This window comes from Diadema setosum, chromosome 22 (genome assembly GCF_964275005.1).
Source record: "Diadema setosum chromosome 22, eeDiaSeto1, whole genome shotgun sequence".
Lineage (NCBI taxonomy): Eukaryota > Metazoa > Echinodermata > Echinoidea > Diadematoida > Diadematidae > Diadema > Diadema setosum.
Genome location: NC_092706.1, coordinates 22,824,788 through 22,846,797, shown reverse-complemented (window position 1 = coordinate 22,846,797; position 22,010 = coordinate 22,824,788). Strand labels below are relative to the sequence as shown.

General features: G+C 40.1%; 1 protein-coding gene across 1 annotated transcript in view; it reads left to right on the top strand.

The window, feature by feature from the left end:
• The window catches only part of LOC140245214 (3'-5' exoribonuclease HELZ2-like), an 81,150-nt gene extending 68,716 nt beyond the window's left edge, over positions 1-12,434 (top strand). The window contains exons 32-39 of the mRNA XM_072324802.1: positions 376-513; positions 1,932-2,218; positions 5,311-5,507; positions 6,780-6,882; positions 8,266-8,493; positions 9,705-9,858; positions 10,714-10,881; positions 11,805-12,434. Of these exons, the coding sequence (XP_072180903.1) occupies positions 376-513; positions 1,932-2,218; positions 5,311-5,507; positions 6,780-6,882; positions 8,266-8,493; positions 9,705-9,858; positions 10,714-10,881; positions 11,805-11,914 (1,385 nt within the window). The 3' untranslated portion in view covers positions 11,915-12,434. The remainder of the gene's footprint in view (positions 1-375; positions 514-1,931; positions 2,219-5,310; positions 5,508-6,779; positions 6,883-8,265; positions 8,494-9,704; positions 9,859-10,713; positions 10,882-11,804) is intronic.
• Positions 12,435-22,010: the final 9,576 nt, after the last annotated feature.

The window sequence follows — 22,010 nt, the reverse complement described above, 5'->3', positions numbered from 1 at the left end:
TCACATTTGTGATCATGAAGTGATTTGATATGCCTGAAAGCATGGAAATTAATTAAAGTTTTATACCCCCGTCACACTAGAGGCAGAATAATCCGGAATGCCATTGGAATGAAAATTCTTCCTGCCTTCCCGCATATTCGAAGTGCATTCTAAAAATTCCATTCCAAGTATTCGAACAACATTCCCTACCAAACTGCTAGAATTTGACTTTTTTCCAGAATGTGGCACGAATTTGAAAAACCTTTAATTCCGGCTGGTTCTGCTTGATTCGTGCTGATTCCGAATCAGCGTGACGAGGGTATTAATTTTGAAAACTTGGCAGAAAAGTATATTTTCGATTAAAAACAAATGACTCTCTTGTTTCTATGTGTGCAGGAACTGGAAAGACAGTGACCGGTGCGTATCTAGCATACTTCTTCACTCTGGTGAACAAGCACGTCCCACCGACGGGGAAAGGGAGTCCCCAGGTCTTGTACTGCGGACCCTCCAACAAGGCAGTGGATGTCATAGCTAGTAAGAGGACACAAGAGATATACTTTGTAATACCCAGGTGTATCATTCTGTCTTTGTAGTCCAGCTCCCCAAAGTTTATTGGCATCCCCACCCTCATCCTCTGAGTTCAATTTCCAATTCTAGCATTCTCATGCCATAGACATCATAACTATTTGTGATGCAAGAGAAGATGCCTTGATTTATATGCAAAGAGAAACATAATTACAAGATCGTAGAACATTATGGGCCACGTGACCCATGTAGGTGTGTACCCCAAGTGTGTTGCTGTATACGCTATAATTTTCGCGTACATAAATTTTCGCGAATTACCACTGTCACACATTTTCGCGAGTGGTTAAATTCGCAATTGGGGGACCAGAGAAAATATGAAGTGGCAAAGAAAGTGTGAATTTTCAACTTGTTACTAGGCCACTAGCAAATAAGAATGATACTAGTTATACACTGCATGAAATAAAACTTACCAACTCTGCGAACTAGTAAGTTAGAATTCAACATTTATGATTTTTGAAGTGGTTGAGTCCATCGCGCTAGATTTCTGACGAGTGGTACGAGGGGTACGAGTAAATTCAGCGGCAACCAGCTGCTGGAGCAAACGAAGCCCCGGCCCCTAAAGTTATAAAGACGTAGCGGCATGCAAACGCAAGAGCTAGTACTAGTACATGTAATCAAGGGTGACACGCCGCGCTTTTGTAACGTTGTGGCGCAATGGATTGGCTCTCTACAGTACTAGTATTCGTAAGTAGACGTGGATGTGCTATATGTACGTAAACAAGCTTAGCCAGTATGGTCTGTTCGGTAAGCCGTGACATGGTACACTAGTACTGAAATGTTGGTATCATCAAGGCAAGGGATTCATTTTGGAAGGTAATAATATTTTCGCGTGTTGTTAATTTCGCGAATAGCTCCTGACTCGCGAAATTCGCGAAAATAAAACCCCCGCGAAATATATAGCGTATACAGTATTACTGGGTACACTGTTTCAAGTTAGGATGAGCCTTTTATTTTTCGAGAAACATAGATACAATTTTGTATTCCAAAATTTCTGTCAGATTTTGTTGGGCAAAATTATTTTCTTTTTAAAAAGCAGATTGAAGTGATAACTGTTTGAAACAGCTTGAGTATGAGTGTGTGTGGTAGGAGTTGTTTGGGTTAAACTTCTTAGACCCCATGATTTATTTGACTGAGCTAATCTTTGGCCCCTGCTCTCAAATCCTGTTATCAGAAACAAGGATACTGAGTTTGCAGCCCTATTTCACTCGCTACTTAGTTTTCCATTCTAATTCATTGCCTTGGAAATCAAGTGTTGCGTGTAGTAGGCTTTACAAGATCACTAATTACTTGAATCAAGAAACTGGAATTAAACTCACTTGTTGCGACATTTCGCCAATTGTCAACATGTTGTCTCTCTTGGATCGCAGGTTACCTGCTAAAGTTTGACATTTCGGTGGTGCGCGTGTACAGCGAGATGATCGAGAACAAGGAGTTTCCTCTGCCAGGCATGCCGAGTGTTTCGTCCAAGTGGCGCCGGGCCAACGAAGCTGGAGCGGACGAGGACCTGAAAGACATTACTCTCCACCGACTCATTCGCAGACGTGGGGCACCCTACGCAGAGGACATCCGTGCAATGGAGCTCAAATTCTCAAAGATGACCAGCGTGTCGTACAGCGAAAAGAAAAAATACAAGAAGCTACTCCTCTTGGCAATGGTTAGTGTTGATGCCCTCATTTTATGTGACCGATGTTTCAGACACACAGATCAAAATTTTCTCTTTTTGTTCCCGCCGAACGAGTTCGAGCAGGGGACTATGAAACGGGCTCCGTACGTGTGTGTGTCCGTGTGTCCGTGCGTCCGTCCGTGTGTGATCAAAATCTTCAATTTGCTACTTCTTTGTCATTTATGAGCCAGTTTTGATTCTGTTTGCTTTATATGATAGCACTACATGGGAGCTTTAAAACTTCTACACAGTATTTCAGTTGTGACCTTTGACCTTGACCTTTGACCTATATTGTACATTTTGCTACAAAATGCTACTCCTTCGCCATTTCTAACCCGATTTCGATTCCGTTTGCTTTATGTGATGGCACTAGGTGAGGGCTTTAAAACTTCTACACAGAATTTTGACCTTTGATTTCTTTGACCTTTGACCTTGATTTTTGATCTACAAAATATTGTACATTTTGCTACAAAATGCTACTCCTTCGCCATTTCTAACCCGATTTCGATTCCGTCTGCTTTATGTGATGGCACTAGGTGAGGGCTTCAAAACTTATACACAGAATTTTGACCTTTGACCTTGATTTTTGACCTATATTGTACATTGGCTACAAAATGCTACTCCTTCGTCATTTCTAACCCGATTTCGATTCCGTTTGCTTTATGTGATGGCACTAGGTGAGGGCTTCAAAACTTCTACACAGAATTTTGACCTTTGACTTTTTTGACCTTTGACCTTGATTTTTGACCTATATTGTACATTGGTTACAAAATGCTACTCCTTCGCCATTTCTAACCCGATTTCGATTCCGTTTGCTTTATGTGATGGCACTAGGTGAGGGCTTCAAAACTTCTACACAGAATTTTAACCTTTGACTTCTTTGACCTTTGACCTTGATTTTTGACCTATATTGTACATTTTGTTACAAAATGCTACTTCCGGCGGGGACATATATTAGGCACCGCGTAATTTCTACTTTTCCTTGTTTTTATGCCTCCGCCACGAAGTGGTGCCGGAGGCATTATGTTTTCGGGTTGTCCGTCCGTCTGTCCGTCCGTCCTTCCGTCCGTCCGTCCATAATGAATTTTGTGGACAAGGTAACTATCGAAACCTGTTGAGGTATCCTAATGAAACTTGGCATGTATGTGTATTAGGGGGTGAAGTTGTGCCTATCAACTTTTGGGTGCACATGCTCAAGGTCAAAGGTCAAAAGGTCAAGGTCAAATACATAAAATTTCACTATTTCCACCATATCTATTGAATGCCTGAAGATATTTTCTTGAAACTTAGTGTATACATGTTTTACCCAATTAAGATTCTCTGGTGAAAGTTTGGGTCATGAGGTCAAAGGTCAAAAGGTCAGGGTCAAATACATAAAATTTCACTATTTCCACCATATCTATTGAATGCCTGAAGAGATTTTCTTGAAACTTAGTGTATACATGTATTACCCAATTAAGATTCTCTGGTGAAAGTTTGGGTCATGAGGTCAAAGGTCAAAGGTCAAAAGGTCAAGTAAAAATATTAAAACTTCTTTTTTTTTTTCTCCGTACCTTGGAAAATTGTTTAAGGTATCTTCATGGAACATAGTATACACATACATGTACTGACTGGAAGTGATTATCTAGAGAATGTAGGGTTCATGGGGTCAAAGGTCAGGGGTCAAAGGTCAAGTGCAAGACTTCAAAATTTTACTATTACCCTCATATTTATGCAATGCCAGCAGGGTTATTTTTTTTACACTTGGTGTATGCGTGTGTAACCTAATAGAAATTCTCTGGAAAGTTTTTTTTTTCTCTTTTTGCCTCAAAGGTCAAAAGGTCAAAGATCAAGTGATAGTGCTGAACTAACTTTTTCCTCCATATCTCTGAAGTGGCTCAAGTTACCTTGAAACTTAGTACATATTATGCATGTTCTACCTGAAAGTAATTATCTTATGAATTTTAGGGTCAAGGGCCAGATGAAAATGGTAACAATTTACTATTCAATTCAGAAATTGCACTTATTCTCCACACCTGTACCTTGAAAATTACTCAATGCCTAAATGTATGAATGGGTCAAAGTCAAGTTAAAGTCCTTAAATCCCTAGATACATGCTCTCCTATTCATCCAATTAAACCTACGTCAAGGAAGGTGAACATTCAATACATTTGTGACAAACTTGTCATTCCAATATTTTGCCAATTTTGTGAAAATGTAATCACACAGTGTCCTCATGTACTATCTAGACCTATTGGGAAAATCATGCATTATGGCGAAGGCATACCAGTCGCCAAAGCGACATTTCTAGTTTAACATGTCATGAAGACCGGGCATGATCGTCCCCAAGTACATTCTCCTATTTGTATGGGTATCTTAATGCCTCAGAGATACAAGTTAAAGGAACTTTAACTCACTGCCTCAGAATACGTCATCCTGCCCGTCACCAGATTTGGCTTGCAACAGTTGCCTACTTCGAAATAGAGAAAAATGCCGAAAAGAATGCCTTGTACTGGCAAAAGAAAATATAACACATTTGATAGTTGTACTGTGATCTCAAGTTTGTTATCTTAACTCTTGTCTCTCAGTAAGTTAATGTGTAAGAATTGATAGAAACTGGAATTTGACACCAACTCATACATTGTATTTTATTAAGCATGTCACTTTGACATTTTAAATGTGCAGGAGCCAATGGTATATCCCTCTATGTTACATCAATTGCATCAAGTGATGTTTCGGTTCGGAACATCAATCCAACAAAAACGTTTCATAGATGTTTTTTTTACAAAGTGAGTAGATATTTTTTATGATAGCAGCTGTAATGTGTTTGTATGACTGGTGTACAATGTATCTGTCATAAAGCAAAAACAAAATCATTTCCTTGCAGTTACCCTTTAACTTCAGCATGATATATATGAAAACAATTTGTCTACAAGTTGCACATGATATCTGAAGGTCATTCAAGATTTAAAAATATTATTGTATACCAGATTTCTTTGTTCCTAGCAATGAAATCTTATAGAAATAAACATGATTATTTATCAAATTTAATGTCACTTTAGATGTCACTCAATACTTTTTTGATGTTTATTTTTTGTTCACAGGAAGATGAGCTGAAGAAGCATTCAGTTGTTCTCTGCACGTGCAATGCAGCAGGTGCAAAGCGCATCAGGAAATACACGAATATCATCCAGTGCATTGTAGACGAGGCTGGCATGTGCAATGAACCTGAGACGCTCATTCCTCTCACCAACACTCTCCCGCACCAGATCGTACTGATTGGAGATCACAAGCAGCTGAGGTATGTCGCCTCGTTTTGGTTGATGGGTGCTTGCATCACCATAACTTCCATTTATTCTTTATCACAGTATGTTCGTTGAATGGTGACACTGGCCAGTTGGTTGGTTGATGTGGGCGTGGTTACGGTTGATGCTGAATGGTTTGGAGTGGTTGACATGGGTGTGGTTGTTGTTGACCCGGGTGTGGTGGTGGTTGGTGTGGGCTTGGTAGGTGGTTGGAAGTGAGTGTGGTCGTTGTTGGCACTGGCTGGATGGGCGTGAATGACATGGGTGTGGTCATGTTTGACACTGGCTGGGTGGATGGCGGACCTGGGCGTGGTTGTGGTTGATGCTGGCTGGTTGGGAGTGGTTGATCTGGGTTTGGCCATGGTTGGCACTGGCTGGGTGGGTGGCGGACCTGGGCGTGGTTGTGGTTGATGCTGGCTGGTTGGGAGTGGTTGACTTGGGTTTGGCCATGGTTGGCACTAGCTGGGTGGATTGCGGACCTGGGTGTGATTGTGGTTGATGCTGGCTGGTTGGGAGTGGTTGACCTGGGTGGGTGGTTGGATCTGGGTGTGGTCATAGTTGGCACTGGCTGGATGGGTGTAAATGACATGGGTGTGGTCGTGTTTGACACTGGGTGGGTGTAAATGACATAGGTGTGGTCGTGTTTGACACTGGGTGGGTGGCGGGCATTGGCGCGATTATGGTTGATGCTGGCTGGTTGGGAGTGGTTGACCTGGATGTGGTCATGGTTGGCACCGGCTGGGTGAGTGGCTGACCTGAGCATGGTTATGGTTAGCGCTGGCTGGGTGGGTGTGGTCGTGTTTGGCATGCCGCTATGGAGTACGGGCTGCAAGATACTGCTCATCACTAGTCCGTTATCTTGTGGTACTGTGGTGTGTTTGGGAATTTTGATGCCTTCCCAGACTGGTTTTGTATGCCAGTTTCTGATTGCTGTGATGAAACTACTGTCTACTTGGTTGTTTTGGTGCATGCTTGATGATGGCTTATGATGAAGATGCCAGAAATAGAAACGGTGATGATAATAGTGATGATGGCGATGATGGTAAAGAGGATGATGATTTTGGTGATGATGATTATGATGGTGATGATGAAAGTGATAGTGAAAGTGATGATGATGATGATGATGATACTGAAATAATAGCAAATGTGATCGATTATTTAATGTGCTTATCTTCAGCATCATGATGCTAAGATTAGGTCAATGTTGATGTAACGATGACTGCTGTTTGCTGAACATCCTCTCACACCGTTTCCTTGTCTATATACAGACCGATCATCACGGAGAACAATGCCAGAGACCTCGGCATGGAGGAGTCGCTCCTAGAGAAGTACCAGAAGAAGGCAAAGATGCTGACAATTCAGTACCGGATGGTAGGTGGAGGATGGTAGATCTTGGCTTTTAGGAGGAACCTCACTCCATATTCAAGTTACTGTATGCGCTGTTATTTTTGCGTACAGATATGTTCGCAAATGAGGAGGTCATGGACATTTACGCGAGATGTTGTGTTCGCAAATTGACACAGAGGCCTTCGTAAGCACACTACTGCCTTAATATAGCGTATAGTGACATTTTCGCCTGTTGTTAAATTCGCGGTCCAACTGTGATTCTCGATATTTGCGAAAAAAAGCAGCTTATACAGTAACTGTAATACATACGTGTAGAGGGCAACCATGCACACCAAGGCAATAATAGGTTCACATTACAACAAGATTAAACAAGATTTGAATTCAATATGATGTTAAAGTTTAATCACAATCCTATGAAGTGATTAGCCTAATTTTTAGAAGTCATGTCTCCCCTGCCTGCTTAGCTTGATGTTAGCGGCTCCGATTACAGCAATTGCATAGAGAATGAGTTTTGATGTCTGAGGAAAGTTGGTTGTCCTTTTTGAGAGCAGCTCGGCAGATGCTCTAGCAAGAGGCATGATGGCCATTAAGAAGAGGGATTGTACCTTCTGCAGTTTTAGCCTAGGATGCATGCTTCTGTCTTTAGCACATGCCGCACCTTTGGGTTGACTCTGCAGATTGACAGATTGTCGCAATTTCCTGGTCTCAGGTATGCCACCTGCTTGGATTTCAGTGTTTTCTCTTTAAGCTTTGCCCAAAGGAGTTTGTGGACAATATTAGCAAGGTTGTCACACACTGCTCCACCCACAGGCTCTGTTTGATGTTCAGTCATGTCTGAAAATTTGCTGAGAACACTGCTACCCTGTTTGAGCAGGTCTTCAATCTCCCAAGTCGATGTCCTCATCATGGGTAGCTAGTTCTGTCAAAGGAATGGGGTTGCCAGGAAGCCTTTACATGTCGGAGTCTTCTCTCCTATTAATCAGCAGACTGCCCCTTATATGTCTTCATGCAATTGGCCTTTTGTTTCATTTCATCTATTTTTCTTTTCCAACAAAATTTTATACAGTCATAAACACAACATGATATTATGAAAAGAAATATTCAAATAATTTTAGGTCAATTGTTATAAATGCTGTATGATGAAAATAGCATATATAGTCATTTCCAAGGCCCATGTGATCCTGGCAAATTGTTTTGTGTGCATGACTGATACTGCAATTCAGTTAAAGCCCCAAGAGTTTTATGTGTTTGTGCATTTCTACATTATTCTCTTGTCATCTACTTTCCTGGGTCCTAAAGTAAATCTGGTGTTGGAAGGCATTACCACCTTGCCACTAGCAAACAACTCAGTGGGCACATTGATGGTTAAACGTTTTGAATGTTTTTCTTCTTGCTTTCCATCCACAGCACGAGGCAATCTGTGCCTTCCCCTCGCAGAATTTTTACGACGACAAGCTGGAGACGGACCAGACGGTGAAGAGTCGCAGCCCGGACCCACTGCGGGCCATCTGGCCCAACAAGGGCCGCACCCCGACGGTCTTCTGCCACGTGTATGGCAAGGAGGAGACCCTGACAGTCAAGTCGGAGGAAGGGAACGAGATGTCGAAGAGCAACATGGCGGAGGTCATGCACGCGGTGAGTAGCGAGTGTTCCTTTTGAGAGATGACTACATCTTGTGAAGGACAGGTTTGGTGTTTGTGTGTGCGTGTGTTTTCCTTTTGTTTTTCTTTCAACCAGCAATAATTTTCCAGCTCTTGCATGATGAGTGTTGCTTGGTTATCGCAAAATGTGCCTCTGCACTGAGCTGCAATTTTGCTGAGACACCTTACTAGTGTTTGATTAATCACTGCCCTCCACCCCCCCCCCCCCCCCACTTTACATTAATCCCATATTGGCAACCCAGAAAGAGTGATTCTTCAACAGTTATACAGAAAGGCCAGTGTGATTCAGTGATGAAGATTAAAATGATAATGTCATGCCTACTTACTGTCAGTTAGCTCCAGGATGCTTGTGCTAGGTGCTGGATGAATGCCAACTGGTAATGTGTTTGCTGTTGTGCCGTCAGATGTTAGATTAAAAGTCTAGCCGGAAGATTTTCTTTTAAAGAAACATAAGGGAACTGTCAGAGGTGTCTGCAGTGTGCTCCTCTAGCAGGTGTGATGAACACCTTCCCCATTCCCTTCCAAGACCTCATAATGGAAGCTTAAAGGACAAGTTCACCTTCATTAACATAAGGATTGAGAGAATGCAGCAATATTAGTAGAACACATCAGTGAAAGTTTGAGGAAAATTAGACAATCGATGCAAAAGTTATGAATTTTTAAAATTTTTGTGTTGGAACCGCTGGATGAGGAGACTACTAAGGCTCATAATGTCATTTGAGTACAACAGTATAAAGAAAATATAAAGAAAATTCAACATATTTTCACTTTTTTCGCATAATAAAAGAGCACTTGACATGCCTCTTTCTAAAGGCAATGGGAATAATATTACCCATAACATATGTCAGTAACAAGTCAAGGGAATGTGCACTTTTTTCAAAAGATGAAATTTTGTGAAATTCTCTTTATATTTTCCTTATATTGTTGTACTCATGTGACATCATACACTGCAGTAGTCTTCTCATCCAGCGGTGACGGCACAAAAACTTCAAAAATTCATAACTTTTGAACGGATTGTCCGATTTTCCTCAAACTTTCAATGATGTGTTCTACTAATATTGCTACATTCTCTCAATCCTTATGTTAATGAAGGTGAACTTGTCCTTTAAGGTTTGAGAATTTTGATGGCCACATGCTTTAGAACCATACATCATCGCAACATTTCTTTCTTTCTTGCCTCCACAGACCAGGATAGTCGCTCAGTTGCTGAAGAAGGGGGCGATGCCTCGGGACATTGTGGTCCTGTCGCAGTACAAGCTGCAGTGCACCCAGATAGAGCAACGTCTCAAGGAGAGGGGGATCCCCGGCGTCAAAGTCAGCACGGTGGTCACCAGTCAAGGTGAGGGACACTGACTGGCTGTGTGGGTGGTCAGCCCTGGGCAACTTTCATGTTAAGGCCAAATCATCGTTACAAATCACTGGTCAACTGTCTGTGCCCTACACCCATATATATCACATCTCCAAGCAAGCCCCCCTGGTTGTCCTACCAGTCACCTTTTCCTCTTTGTTTGTCCATCATATCTTGTAGGCATTTCTGCCGTCCCATGACAAAAGGAAGCAACTCTGAATTATATCAAATCATTTTTTTTTCTTGATTTGGGGGGGGGGGGGGGTATATGCTCTACATGATAGTGAAAAAATTGAGGACAAAAGACCCCGAATTTCCAAAATACAGACATGTCATAAGGAATGAACTCTTTAGTTTTCCTTATATAACAATGACATTTTTCTTCCTTTACTAAAAAGCTCATTCCACGGAGTTGCTTCCTTCTGTCGTGGAATGACAGTTTTACTTCCCAAAACCTCATGTGTTTCATTTTCTCCTCTCAACCTTGTCACCAAATTAAGTACTGTTCTATTTTTTGGTTGATGTTGTTGACCAGGACTTTTCTTAAATCATTATCAACCTTTTAGTTGTCAAAGAGCAAAATCACATCTTTTCACACAGCATACAGCTCTGCGACCTGAAAAATGATTTCCTTCATAAGCATGTTGGAAACAAAAGGAAAAATGTTAAAGCAGGCAAAAACAGCTCTATGTGTTTTTGTTTGCTAATGTAATACTGGTATATTTCTTGAAATCTGTTGCGATCTTTGATCCCAGCCTCTAATATATCCCTCTGTCTATATGCTGTCCTCTATTTTTTTTTTCTTCTCCTGTATTAACTGTCTTCTTCTCCTCCACCACACACCAGGGAGTGAGTGGGACTACGTCGTCCTGTCCACTGTCCGCTCCAAGCCCCGCATTGAGATCGACGACAAGCCGGGCAAGGGGTGGCAACGCAAACACCTTGGCTTCATCATCGACGAGAACCAGATGAACGTCGCGCTGACCCGCGCCAAGCGAGGGCTCATCATCATCGGTGAGTGACCAGCCTGTACTGGAGCCGTATTTGTGTCCGTCGGTGAAGCGGTGGGGGGGGGGGGGGGGGGGGGGGAGGAAGGCATATTGGACATGCACATCCATTTTGGTGCTGTATGAATGATTTTCCTTTGTGAACCTATGCTGTTCTCCATTTCCTAGTTGGCAGGCATACTGGTCTGCCTTTCCTACTGCTTACCATGCTTTCCTCCACAACCATTGCCCCCTTTGCCCCCCCCCCCCCCCCAATGTTCTAGTTCATCAGCTTCCCCTCTTTGCATGCGAGCAGATGGGGCATACTGCCAGCACCTTGCTTACCCTGCAGTCACAACAACCACCCACTTCCCCTCTTAACCACATGCCCCACCTCAGCTCCAACCATTCTCTGACAATTCCACCAGTCCTCTACTCCTACCACTTCCACTCCAACTTACCCAAACATGTTCCTCCCCATCTGCTTCCCCACTCTATAGCCTTCTACCAGCACTCTGCTTTACCTCTCTCTCATTCCTATACGCTACTAACATCATCACCCTATTAACCCCCACCCGTAACCTTGACCCCAGCCTCCATACTGGTGCACTGCCTACTGCCAATACCTTTCCCCAGGAAATTATTCCCACCTCGGCTTTTACCCTCTTTAAGCCCTCTTCCTTGCATACACAGAGGCATACTTTTATCCCCCAGTATTTTAATTTTCACTTCCTTTCAAATTTTACCTAAAACAGCAATTCAATTTAAGTATTATTGTACAAAGCGCGTACATACACATATGCAGCAATTCAGTTTGGTATAACTGTACAAAACACACACACACACAAACACACAAGTCTGCCTCATTTTTATACTCCTTGTTACCATTTCTACCACTCTTGGTCCCACCTAACAGCTTCCCCCTCCACCATCTTTGACTCCGCCCTGCAGGTAACCAGCACCTCTTGGAGACCCACCACAAGTGGAGGGAACTCCTCAAGAAGTACCAAGACCAGGACTGCGTGATGGAGGCCCGAAATTTCCCCCCATTTCGGAGCTAAGGAGGGGGGTTTGACAGAAGGGAGACTATGGGACCACTTTAGGAGCAGACCCCCATTTCCGCGCAAAGCAGTGTGCTGAGATACAGAGCTAATATGAGCACAAAACTGATTTCACATCTTGTGCTCTGTGCTGTTGTGGCTATATTGGCTCTTGAGTGAAGGAGAGTACTTCATTCATTTTTGTTTGTTTCTGAGATTGTAAGTGTTGTTTAGTTAAAGAAGTGACATGGGTTACTACAGCAATTATGTCTGTCAGGTTTTAACATAGTGGTATTACTGCTGCCATGATAATAAGTAATTCGTAGGTAAAATCATATGTAAGTGTATGTTTATTGAGAGTGTAGGTATATTGTTATTATGTGTGCATCACTTGCATAGTTCCCTTGGGTGTGTTGTTGTTTGTAGCATTGAATTCACTATTCTGTGCAGATTCTGCTGGGCGTTTGCCACAAGCATAATCTTGTTGGGAAATTGTTAGGAAATTGTGTAATACGTCAGTTATTTATGTACTTATTTTTATTTTGACCACAATGTAGCACACTTTGCATTTATATATCATGTGTGAAAGATTTACATATATTGTTGTGTTATTTTTTTTTTTTTGTGTGTGTGTAGTTGTCCGTAGGACCCTTGTAACATTTCACATGTTAGTGACTTTATGTGTTTACTGTGGTATCATATGATACATGTAATTACCGTACATCTGGCAATGTCTAAAACAACAAGCAGATACACCAAATTAATACCAAATGTGGACAGATGTTTCATGTAGGGTCTCATGCTACATAAAGTTTTGTTTATTTTCATTGTTTCTCATGCATTTATATTTTTGTACATGAATTATAGTTTTGATATCTGCTGGCTTCTGCATCTTATATATTTTTTTTTTAGACAATCACAATGAATCAACATCTTCATTGCGTAATTCTCTTCTCTCCACTTCAAAGTATATATTCCAGATTAAAAACCTCATCGTAGCTGTACTTTTTTTTGATGAATAACGAAACTATTCCAGAAGTGATTAATTCTCAGAAGGGTCACTTAACTTGGGTACCAGATTCACGTCTGTATGTTGTAAATTCAGTTGTTTTAGTCGCAATATAAAAATGTCTTTTGTCGTGGTAACCTCCCCCTTCAAAACAAACAAACATCATTTGACATCATATGGGGCTATGATTTTTATTTTTGTCAGAATTTGAGACAAAGTAATCTTCAGAATGATGGGGGTAGAATTTGACATTTTGCATATTCGAGCAAGGAGTTACACTACATAAACGAAAAACAAACAGTTTCGTCTTTCAAATGCATTCCACTACACAAGAGGCAGGTAAAGATCGGTTTTCTGTATATTCATATTTATGTGGTTGTTTGTGCACAGGCTATCAGATCATCTTTCTTTATTTTATTTTTATAGTTGAATGAATTGGGTGTGTGTGTTTGCTGGGCAGGGGCAAATGTGGATTCTTGCAAGGATTTAATACTAAGGATTTGATACTAAGATCTTTTATGGTATAGGTACTGATCATAATTTTGTAAGATAATGCTGGCAGTGCATGCTAGCAATATTCTGCTTTTTGTACATCTACAGATGTAAGAAGAAGAAGAAAGAAAAAACAACGAAATGTTTGCCATATAAATTCTTGCTCAACTTTGTGTAAATTGTTAAGTTTTTGTGCATTCCAGCTGTGAATATCGCAGTAATTATTTATATACCAAGGAAAACAGCATGCTTTAGCATGTACATGTAGTTAGATTGAGATACACTTTTATTGTTCTTCATTAGATTTTGTGTCAGTGTGTGTTTGTGTGTCTGTGTATTTGTCTTCTCAACAAAGGAGATGAAAAGTTATTTCTGTAGTTATTGTTATTTGCACATCTTTTTTTTTTTTTTGCTCAGATTGATCTTTGCATGTGTCCCCTTACGTACATATACACACATTTATGAACTGTAGATAGACATAGAGATGTGTGAATAAGGAGTAATTTTTTCGGACCTGTCACCATTTTACAATTGGTAACCAGCCGTAGTGTTATCGTCGGATTGTTTAATCTGCATTAGACATCGTTAGTACACGGTCAAACGTTTGAATTTAACGAGACCTCGTAGAATCCCAAGTGTGGGCATAAATGAAAGAGAAATGAAAGGAACGAAATTGGTAGTTCAAAGCTGTTACATTGTATGTATGAGACTCACCGATTGATATTCCTTGCTCATTTTCATCCTTGTTCAGTTACATGTATGTAGAACCACTGAGTTCAGTGAACGTTGTGGACCTTTTGTTGAATGAAAAGTTACAATAGTTTCACAAATTACTTTTTTTTTTTTCATTCTTGCCCTTGTAGATCTCCATTCCATTCTTCTTCATTCACCCCCTCATTTGTTTGTTTGTTTTGTTTTGTTTTGTTTTTTTTTTTCAAACAGTTCATAGACAGTGACTGACATCAGAACATCAAATCTCTAAGGTTTTGATCCAAGTGGCTCGGCAAATTCTGTCTTGCAAATGAAAGTGTGATTGATGAAATCAGCCTTTGGTTTTTTTTTTTTTTTGCAAGGTTTATAACATCTCTCTTTAGCTCTGAAGAATTGATCAGGGAATAATTGTAGTCGTAAAACAAAGTGCCATGCTCTGTCAAACACATGGATGTCACACCAAGCCAGCATTAACCCACTTTGGCGACCAGAACACTCCCGTCACATTTTTGGTTAAAAAATGAAGGATACCTCTGGTTAACGATTGCAGTCAAAAGTCTTATGCCCATGTCGCGCAGTGCCATGGTATCTTTCTAAAATAGGGGGCTTGCTGTAAATGAATACCATTTTAAGCAGTGACAGTTTCCCTATTCACCATAATGTGTTCCCAATAGCATCTTGATATACCTTTTTTTTTTTGTTCTAGAACTCATGACTCGTTCAAACAATATCTCAGATATGATACACTGTATTTCACTCTGCCTGTAACTTTAGATGGTGGTGGTGGCATTGCGGTGCCGAGAAAGTGCCTAAACTTGTTCTTGACAAAGTGGGATATTTTGGACTCTAGCCCACACAACTTCTTAATGAGATCTTGATATGATATTTTGTTTTTCTAGAGACAGAAGATTTTGAAGAGATAAGTACTCCTGATGAACATGCAGCTGGATTCATTGTTAATCTGTATCGTTTATTCATTCATTCAACGTTGTATGCTAAGCATGTATCAGCAGTTCGGCTCATGTTATGATAGTGATTGTTTGAAGATACTTTTTTCCTTTAGTCCCAGAGCAGCTGCTGCGTTTGACCTACCATGTAAATATTTGTAGGTTAATTAAAAATGTGTTTTCTGTTCTTCTTGCAGAGCTACATTTTATTTATCCTTCTCCCTACTTTGCCGTAGCTCTGCTGCTCTTCCTGCCGAAGAATGTGCTACAAGAGCTTCTATCATTTTTTGCACAAAATGTGTCGCATGTGATACTCTGAGACCATCGCCATTCATCAGGGCTCCATTTCATTAAAAGTTGATGGGAAAACAACTTTTGCTGGAATGGCAATTGTCGTGGTAACAACAAGAATGCAGCTTCCAGGGGGGCGTTTCATCAACGAGTTCGTCGGAGGTTTTCACCGACGAATTTGCTATCAGCCAATCAGACGCAAGGATTTACACTGACAACTGTTAAAAGCTAATGAAATCCTTGGTCTGATTGGCTGATAGCAAATTTGTCGGTGAAATCTCCGACGAACTCGTTGATGAAACGCCCCCCAGATTGGCTGTTGCTATGGGAAGTTGTCATTCCAGCAAGAGTTGCCATTCTAGCATCTTTTATGAAACGGGGCCCAGGTCTCTCATGTCTTTGTAGCAGTAGAAGAGTTTTACATTCTTGTATTCATTCCATTGTGTCTGATCGTGCATACCTTCATTTGTCTGTCTTTCCTAATTGTGTTTAGCTTCTGGCTAAGGAGAGAGCAATATGACTATCAAAATAGTGCCAAAGTTTTCCTTTAATTACCTTGTAATCTCATTAGTAGACTCTTATGAATAGTATCATTGTAGAGTCGATGCATATACTAGTATAGTAGGCTTATTAAAATTATGATCTGTGTAGTAGCTTGATGGAAGTGATTTATGTTATAAACAAAGCATGTCATTCTTGTGCAAAATTAAAAATTAAAGGCACTTTTTTTGTGTGTGTGTCGTTTCATACGATTGCCAATAGAGGTTTGTGTGTGCAGGGAAAATTTGCTAAAAACAGGGACCCATATGATCCATGACGATAGACCATTTTGGTAATGTATTCAAGTTCTGTGCATGCTTTGTTCACAAAAGTTGCCCTTATCCCATTGAGGACGGGCTGATTTTGCTACAACACCCATTTTCCATAGACACTGGCCCGAGTATACTCGGGACTCGTCCTTCAATGGGTTAACAACCACAAAGCTTCCTGGAAGCTTGCCCACCAATGGCAACATAGAAGTAAATTCCTGCCTAAGGAACTTCATTGAAGGGAGCAAGAGAATAAGATGGTTTGTTACTAGACTGTAGGAAAAGAAACATACATGAATTGCAATACATTACAAAAATGGTGTATTACCTTGTTAATATCAGGTTTTTCACTATATCAGGATATGGAAGCATAAAAAACCTAGAGAGTTTGGACCTACAAAATCACTTTGTGTAAGAGATTTTTGTAGTATCTGACCTCTTCACAGGTTCTTCTGTATCACGTAGGGTGCAGACCATAACAAATGACATTAAGCATGTGAAACTTGCCGGCTTGCAAGATTGTCATGATAGTTGGCCTCATGAGAACTTGACTGAGTATTAAAGGGAAGGTAAACCCAAAGAGCAATGTGGATTGAGCGAAAGCAGCAACATTGGTAGAAAACATCAGTGAAAGTTTGAGGAAAATCGAACAATCGATGCAAAAGTTATGAATTTTTAAAGTTTTGGTGTTGGAACCGCTGGATGAGGAGACTACTAGAGGATATGACGTATGAGTGGACAACAATACAAAGAAAATATAAAGGAAATTCAACAAAAATTCACTTTTCTAGAATTATGAAAGAGCAATGGACCTACCTCTTTCAGAAAGCAGGGGGAATAAGTGCTACCCTTAACATATGTCAATATCAAGTTGATGGAATTTGTAATTTTCATGAAAAATGGATTTTTGTAGAATTTTCTTAAATGTTTTCTTGGTATTGTTGTCCACTCATACGTCATAACCTCTAGTAGTCTCCTCATCCAGCGGTTCCATCACCAAAACTTTAAAAATTCATAACTTTTGCATCGATTGTCCGATTTTCTTCAAACTTTCACTGATGTGTTCTACTAATGTTGCTGCTTTCACTCAATCCACATTGCTCTTGGGGTTTATCTTCCCTTTAAAGCTAAAACACAAGGGCTCAAAAGTCATCTTCCACCATTTGGAATATGCTTCCAATAATGTGTCAAAAAAGTCTACCAAGAAACTTGTCTGACTGATGCAATTTGCAATGATAATGAGTTGTTTTGGAGTTGTGTGAGATCAAAAGAGTAAAAATGATTTTAAGAGTATGTACTTGACTTAATTCCTAAACAAAGGGCCCTACTCGTTCAATAGTGGGTAGATAGACGTTACTTAATGATCACCCATGCCCTACCAGTGGTATTTCCTAACAAGCTGCATGCAGTTCACTCTTGCGCGAAAGATCAATGAATGCCACCATGGCCTGATTTGCCGATTATCAATAATCGTTTATGAAATGTGATGTAGCAACCACAATTGGATAATCTCAGAGTACAATGCTGTCCGCAAACCTTTTTGGCTAATTTTTCACATTTTTGTCATAACCCAACTGAAATTACATTAGCACAATATTATTTTGCATGTTTTGCATCCGTATGTCTATTTTAAAGCAAAAATTGACAGTTTCGGCACTCTTACAATATGTATATGTGAACTATGTTTTACCTTTAAACTACAGTATTCATGATACACTTTGTACACCTTCCATGTTGTATCATGTAAATATCCACATAACCTCTGTCTTTATTTTGCATAGTTCATTGCATGTAGTTCCTTCACTCATAAATTTGTCTTTCTTGTGCTAGTTGGGATAGTTAGCTGTGTAGTGTATGTTCCTTTATTAGATTGTGATATGTTCTCTTTGTGTACTGTGTCCTAGTAGAAAAAAAAAATGTTCATGTATTTTCATCTTGTTATACTCCTATTGTTACAATGATTGTGCAAATGGAGTCATTTGGATGTAAGATTAACCAAAATGTTAAGTCAATGTTATCCTGCAGTGCAAACATAGCCATTATTGTTCATGTGCCAAGCCTGTATAAATTGATGCTTGTAGAAGAATCTGACTTCACCGTTTTGTGTAGAAAACATACAAGAAGCTGATGTGATTATTTTTTTTTTTAAAGATTTGATATACTCAGTCCATGTTGATTTGATGCATGCAAGGTTGACGGGCAAGTCGAAAAGTTGTATGCAGACTTCAGGCACAATGTAAATACGGATAATGCTGCAATAGTGTAAGCATTGGGCTTTTAGCTCATTTCTAGCTCATACATATCCAGTAAAGTATGAGGCAAGATCTTCAAATTTTCCTTTACATTTCTTTTTTTTTTCAAGAAGTTTTGTATGTTGAATCATCCTAGATCAATGAGATTATGGTCCACCTTGTTCATCTTAGATGGACTCATAGCTGTCAAACATCTCTTATTTTGCAGGAGGTTCTATGAAGAATTGAATATACACTGTATCCTCATGTCTTGAGGTTCTATGAAAATTAGATTTACACTTTATCTTCATGTCTTGATAGGCAATTTAAAGCCTCTGTTTTCTCATTAGAACTCTCTAATTTTGATGCACAAATGTTGGTAGCTACGTGTAACGTATGTTATAACAATGTTCCATTAGATTACTTTGTTATAACAATGTTCCATTAGGTTACTTTGTTACATACATGTAATAATTTGTAAGATGAGTAAGTGATGGCGAATGCTTGCCAATCCGTCGACATTATACCACATGTCTTGCAATCTTGATCCTCTTCCTCCTCTTCTCTTTCTGAATTAGTTGGCGCTCACTTTGTTTCTTCTGCTGTAGAAAACTAAAGCAATGCTCTTAAAAGTGCAGTTAAGGTTCGAGAGATGTAATAGCTTGTTTTTTGTTTTGTTTTGGTACCTAGTTAGAGGTTTGCTTGTTCAGAGTGAAGAACTTACGGAGTTTTGTAATACAGGTTTTGTATGGCGTAATGATGATGAACGAGATGTATGCATGTAGGTTCTTTATCTTTTGAAAGGTTATTATAATAAAGTAGAGAGAACAGATTAAAAATCTGGAAATCTAGTGTGTTTTTGTAACAAATTCACTTCCGAGTCACTCTTTCTGATTGCCTTGTGTTTATCATACAGTAGCTGATGTGAGTACCCCTAATATGCAAGGGGTAGTGTGTGAGATTGGCAATATTTTTTTTTTCTTTTTTAAGTTAAGATTGAAATTTTGTTTTCAGTGATTGCCATGCTGTACAAATCAAATGTACACATGTACTCTAGGAATCTTACACTTTTCTTTTTGTTCACATGGACCTTCTTTGCATACCCTTAATTTAGATTCTTTCTGTTTATGAACATATTTTTTCTGCATGTTGAAATCCCCCCCCCCCTTATCAAGAAGTCAATCATACACATATGTGTGTTCCAGATTCCTAGAGATAAAAATGGGTTAGGAATTGGACCCCCTATTAAAGATTTTGGAAGGGAGACAATCAAAATCCCCCCCCCCCCATCACAGACTGTTGGAAGGGAAGGCAGTAAAATTATCCCCGAGTACAAATTTTAGGAAGGGAAGCTAAACAAGCAGCATCACGTATATACAAGGCATATTTGGGAATTTTTAAGGGGGGTTGAAATTAACCGTAATGGGGACCCTATTTCATGATTGTTTTTGAAAGATTTGGAAAACACCCTAATTTAGCAATATTTTAGGATAAAATACTAAAAGATTCCCTATTTTGATTATTTTCCAGATTTTTTTTCTTGAATTGAGATCCCAAAACACAATGTATATTCCCCGTCCCCCCCCCCCAAAAAAAAAAATAAAAAATAAAAAAATAAATAAATAAATAAAAATCGGGGATGCACATGCAGTACAGATGACACCACCCGGGGGGGGGGGGGGGGTAAAATTTGTACAATAATTATTGATACATATAGTTGCACATCAAATTGAACACACACACACACACACACAAATGAACTGTCATTGTTACATAAAGAAAAAAAAAATATAAATGGTAAGTTGCGTACAATGCAGGAGAATTCCCAGTAAGCATAAACTGTAGTTTGGACCTCTAGTGTAATGTTTACCAAATATGAATCAAGAGAGAAAGAAATGGCTTCAATATTTGCACAAGAAGAAAAACGTGTTAAGACATGGCTGTGATACAAAGTATAGAAAAAAAAGAAGAAGGAGAGACTATGTAGGAGAGATGATGAGGAGATGGAAAAATCCAGAGGAGAGGGAATGAGAACGATGATAATAGAAGAGACGAAAGGAGCAGACAAGATAGAAGGGAAGAAAATACTCTTGTCCATTTTATCTCGTTTGAATTGTGATGAAGTCGGAAAGCTACCTCCTACAACTGCGTTGGGGGCAGCATTACCGGCCGTGAACGTATTAGGGGGGATTACCCCTCCCCCCTCCCCCCCCCCCCCCCCGGCTAAATACTGGTTAGTGGTAATGTAAGAGTAAAGATTAGGATTAGGTTTAGGTTTAGGGTTATAATTTTGGTTAGGCTTAGCTTCAGGCTTAAGGGAAGGGTCAGGGGAAGGGTCTGGGGTAATAACCCAGGGGGTAATTGCCCCAGGACCGTGATACGTTTACATATTTCAGACACTGAATACTATACGGAGAGGGGTAATGTCGCAACATTTCCTGCACGAGCTGCTATTTCTGCAAATGAGGAGATCACATACATTTTCGCGAGATGTTATATTCGCGTTTGACACTGAGGTTCTTGTATCAGTGCACAAGTATACTCCATACGCCAGCATGTGACGATATTTTCGCGTGTTGGTAATACAAAAATAAGCCCTTCCGATTTATGGATGCGGACGTAAATTGAGCGTGTCGTCCGCGTCCATAAATCGAAAACTCCCCATTATAATTAGCACTTTCATCCCTGACGAAGTTGGAGGCCCCCGAAAATTCGGATTTTTAATTATAATCAAGGCAATTGGCCTTTAATGCATTCCTCTATTGTGACATTATTATTGCTATTTTTAGTACTGCCAATACGCGGAGCAAATACAATATATATATTATATATAAAGTGTGCCAGGGGCTGCACCCCCCAATTTGTCCGACAAATTTGTCAGACCAAACGCTTCATTAAATGTCCCCAAATCATAATTAAGGGCGGGGAAAAGGGTGGGGCACTCATGGATGATGCTTTTTTCTTTTCGATTTTTTCTTTTTGATTTTTCCTTCTTTACAGATAAAAGAAAAAAAAAGTGAGCCAGGGGCTGCACCCCCCTCCCCCACCCCCCCCCCCCCCCCCCGCGGGCCGCGACCCCTGGATATGATGTACATGGTTAGGCTGAGGAAGGGCGCAAAACCCCAGTAAGTCACAAAATGAAACATATATAATTGTTGACGAAAAAGAAGTGTCAACATAATCATATTTCAAAGTATGTTTGTTACGCCTTTATGGCTTTTATGGCCTAGTTTCATCCTCTTGTCTTCACTCATGTCATGTCATTTACCATACTATGATCTATGGAGTGTCGTTTGACACTACTGTCAGTGAAGAGCCGCTGAACCGATTTCTGGTGCGCTGCTTTCAAACCATGGAGTTATGCAAGTAGCTCCATCCTCAAACTAAGCGTATTCTAGGCCCTATGTCCCATTTACTCTATTCATATGCGACTTCCATTCCAACACACCTGATAAAAGACGGTGTAACTATGTCAGCGGGACGGAAACTCAAAGGGAATCTCCACAATCAATCCTCAAGCGCCTCGACAAACATAGTTTGAAACAAAGAAAGAAAAACACTGTCGGCCACTGTGGGTATAGTTGCAGGAGATCTCTGACTAACAAGCCGCACAACAACTGACGCAAC